Source organism: Sapajus apella, unplaced genomic scaffold, assembly GCF_009761245.1.
Source record: "Sapajus apella isolate SASKATOON/1434 unplaced genomic scaffold, GSC_monkey_1.0 scaffold121, whole genome shotgun sequence".
Taxonomy (NCBI): Eukaryota; Metazoa; Chordata; class Mammalia; order Primates; family Cebidae; genus Sapajus; species Sapajus apella.
Window position 1 is genome coordinate 3,603,703 of NW_022437061.1, and position 3,538 is coordinate 3,607,240.

General features: G+C 38.1%; 1 protein-coding gene across 1 annotated transcript; it reads right to left on the bottom strand.

Moving 5' to 3' along the window:
- Positions 1–741: 741 nt before the first annotated feature.
- CXCL10 (C-X-C motif chemokine ligand 10) lies at positions 742–3,231 on the bottom strand. Its single transcript, XM_032261053.1, has 4 exons — positions 3,072–3,231; positions 2,348–2,471; positions 2,031–2,117; positions 742–1,588 (listed from the first exon to the last, which is right to left on the bottom strand). The coding sequence occupies exons 1-4, from the start codon at positions 3,130–3,132 to the stop codon at positions 1,570–1,572; spliced, it is 291 nt and encodes a 96-aa protein (XP_032116944.1). The 5' UTR covers positions 3,133–3,231; the 3' UTR covers positions 742–1,569.
- Between the last annotated feature and the right edge of the window lie 307 nt (positions 3,232–3,538).

The following is a 3,538-nucleotide window of genomic DNA, read 5'->3' on the forward strand; positions in this document are numbered from 1 at the left end:
AGTGCTAGGATTACAGGCGTGACACACTGCAACCAGACTTGCCTTTTCTTTTTTGATGTATGGGAGTTCTTTATATATTCCAGATGCTAATAATTTGCCAACTAAATGTATTGTGAAGATCTTCTTAGTAAGTAATTGGATGTAGGAGGGGAGGAAGAAATAGTATAGAATTACTCTCCGGTTTCGGGTTTGGGGGAACCGATTGGATGGTGGTGTAGTTAAACGAGGACATCGAATAGAGGAGGAGAAACAGATCTAGGGGAGAGGTGAATTAGTTTATTTTGGAGTTTGAAGTTCCTACAAGATATTCAAGTGGAGATGTCTTAGAGAAATTTGGCTATAGGGCTGGATGTGGTGGCTTGGACCTGTAATCTCAGCTTCTCTGGAGGCTGAGGTCAGAGGATTACTTGAGCCCCGGAGTTCGAGGCTGCAGTGAGCTATGATTGCACCACTGCACACCCGCTTGGGTGACAGAGGAAGACTCTGTGTCTAAAAAATAAAAAAGAAAAAAAAAAGAAATTTGGCTATAGGCGTTTGGAGATTAGGACAAGCTCTACTATGCTGCACTAGTTGTGTAGGATCTTATATGATGGGCTTTCAGGAGATTACAGTTGCAAGGAGATAGAGTGGTAATTCTCTAACTCATTTGTCTTCTACCCAGCCCACCTTCTCCAGGCCATGGATTCTCCAATCTAAATTTCTTACAAAATAAATATCCCAACCAAATGATCCACAAGACACTTCACCTTAGTTATAATTACTTTATTAACCTTTTGGTCTTTCAACGTTTAGGTAATCTTTCTCAATATGTCCATGGGAGTACAACATGTTTATTTTGAAAACCAGCACATTTATTTTACATAACATGCAGAGCATATATCTCTCTGTATTTTTTAAATATTTTGTTCCTTATTGATACATAGTACTTAATTACACAAGTTATTCCATATACACTGAAAACAATATAGAAAATATGTACATCTAAGACTTCTACTTTGTAGAGTCTTTCATTACATAAGAATATTTACACATACATTTTCAGACATTTCTATCTTCCTGTATTTGGAATTGTATGTAGGCAGCCACTGAACAAATATGGGCCCCTTGGGAGGGTGGCAGAAGTCCATGAAGTAAAGAGCATTCTTTAAAAAGCAGATTGTATTATCACTTTGATTGCATACCTTTTTGTTATTTGAGATTCTGAGACTTCTGATAAACCTCAAAGCAGAAAGACTACTTAGTACCCCTGGAAGATAGTAAAGGTAAGGGAAATACCAGAAGCAGGGTTAGGACTTGGCACATCTGCTAAGAACATAGCACCTCAGTATAGCTTACATTATAGTGCCAGGGTAGAGTTATTACTGAGCAGCTTAGGATGATGAACCATTGACCTTCCTACAGGCGTAATAGCAGCTGATTTGGTGACCATGATCAGTCACCTTTTAGTAGAACTGCAAACTAAGAATAATTAAGGCTTGACATATACTCCATGTAGGGAAGTGATGGGAGAGGCAGCCTCTGTGTGGTCCATCCTTGGCAGCACTGCATTGATTTTGCTTCCCTCTGGTTTCAAAGAGATCTTTTGGACCTGTAAGAAGAGAAAGAGGAATATGAAAGTGTGATATTCAGACTCTGGCTTCAGAGTGGGTTCTTCTTGGAACATACTGAGTTCATAGATAACCCAAAGATCCTCAGGTAAAGGATGTGATGAGCTTTCCTGCTGCTGCACATTCACTATGGATTACAGGGGTTGCTTTTTTTCAAGCCGTGAAAGACTTGGGGGAAAATGTAGCAGTTTTGCTTAGTTATAGCTGTACTTCAAGGTTAACAGGTAATCAGGGTAACTTTAGATACTTATCACACAAGATGGTCCCTCAGCATATAATTGAATGGAGGTAGGAGAGGGAGGGCATGGTGGTAACATACTTTTAAACCAGTGATTGCACAGCAAACTGCAATGCAAGCATTTCTGACTCCCAAGATTGCCATTTCCTCAAGAGCAATTCTTCTGCAAGCAACAGCAAACCTACCTTAGCTTGTTAACTGCTGTCAGTAAATTCTTGATGGCCTTAGATTCCAGATTCAGGCATCTCTTCTCACCATTTTTCATTGTAGCACTGCAGAAATACATAGGGATGAAAATATTTAAGACAATGTTGGGTCAATAAAATAGATGGCATACACAGCTCTGAAGTCAGACATGTAAGTTTCACTCTTGCGTGTTTTTGTTTGCAGTACATTAGTTTTAGAATCATCACAAACCCTTTACTGATCTTTTGTTATTACATATTTAATACAGTATATAATTACAACCAGGGAGGTGATAATCAAATGGGATTTCACTCACATGATCTCAACACGTGAACAAGATTGACTTGCAGGAATAATCTCAAGTGTTTCTATGAACCTTGGATTAACATGTTTACTAATGCTGATGCAGTTACAGCGTACAGTTCTAGAGTGAGGCATTCCTGTAGGAAAAGAGAAAGGAACAGCAGGGAAGGTTAGCACAATGTTCATTTTAGGCATTTAATGTAGACTGGTGGTATTTAGCAGAATGTATATCCCCATATCATCAAATAGCCACTTAATCTGAGAAGGAATGGATCACATCACAACACAACTATAATTGATTAAATAGTTGATTATCTAGAAGGAATTGTTGATTATAAAGTTGATTATAATTGTTGATTATAAAGCAGCTTGTTGATTATAAAGTCAAACCCTTCAGAGTGGGTTCTTCTTGGAACATACTGAGTTTGTTCATGTGGTTCATTAAGTTTAGGTAAGGAAATATCTATATCTCATCCTCTCTGCATTCCCTCACATTTTCTCTTTCTCCTCCCTCTTCCCCATCTCTTCTGTCCTCATTCCCTTTTTTCCTCTCTTTCTCTTATTCTTTTTGTTCTCTTTAATTCATAGAAGTTCTATGATCTGAGGAAATCTCTATATCCCGCTTATTTATAAGCATGCAGTGAAATGTTGACAGATACATTATTTCTATATTTTTAGAATTTATACCCACTCCTATTTCTCATTTTACAAATTAAATATCCTTGGATGTTCCTTACCTTGAGTGCCACTTAAAGTCAGACAGATAAGGCAGAAAATCAGAATGGCAGTTTGATTCATGGTGCTGAGACTGGAGGTTCCTCTGCTGTAGGCTCAGAATACGTCTAAGCAGTTGAGGAATGTCTCAGAAAACGTGAGGCTACTGTGCAGTATTTATCTGCAAACGCATGTTCCCTCCCTAACTCTGATTGGATAACATTACAGTTGACTCAGCAAAACCAGCTGGCTGTTCCTGGGGAAGTCCCAAGTTGGAAAAGCGAAGGTATTATTTTTGTTTATTGTGGCCTCCAAGATAAGGAATTTCCCTCTGCCTCTCTTTTTTCAGTAATAGTGAATTCGGTTTCACTTTCCAGAACATGAACTGTTTCTTGAAAAACAGAATTTTATTGCATATAGAAAAAAACAAAGGTTGCCATTCAAACTATAATGCTTTTTCTCAACACTTACCTTAAACTTTTATAGTTAC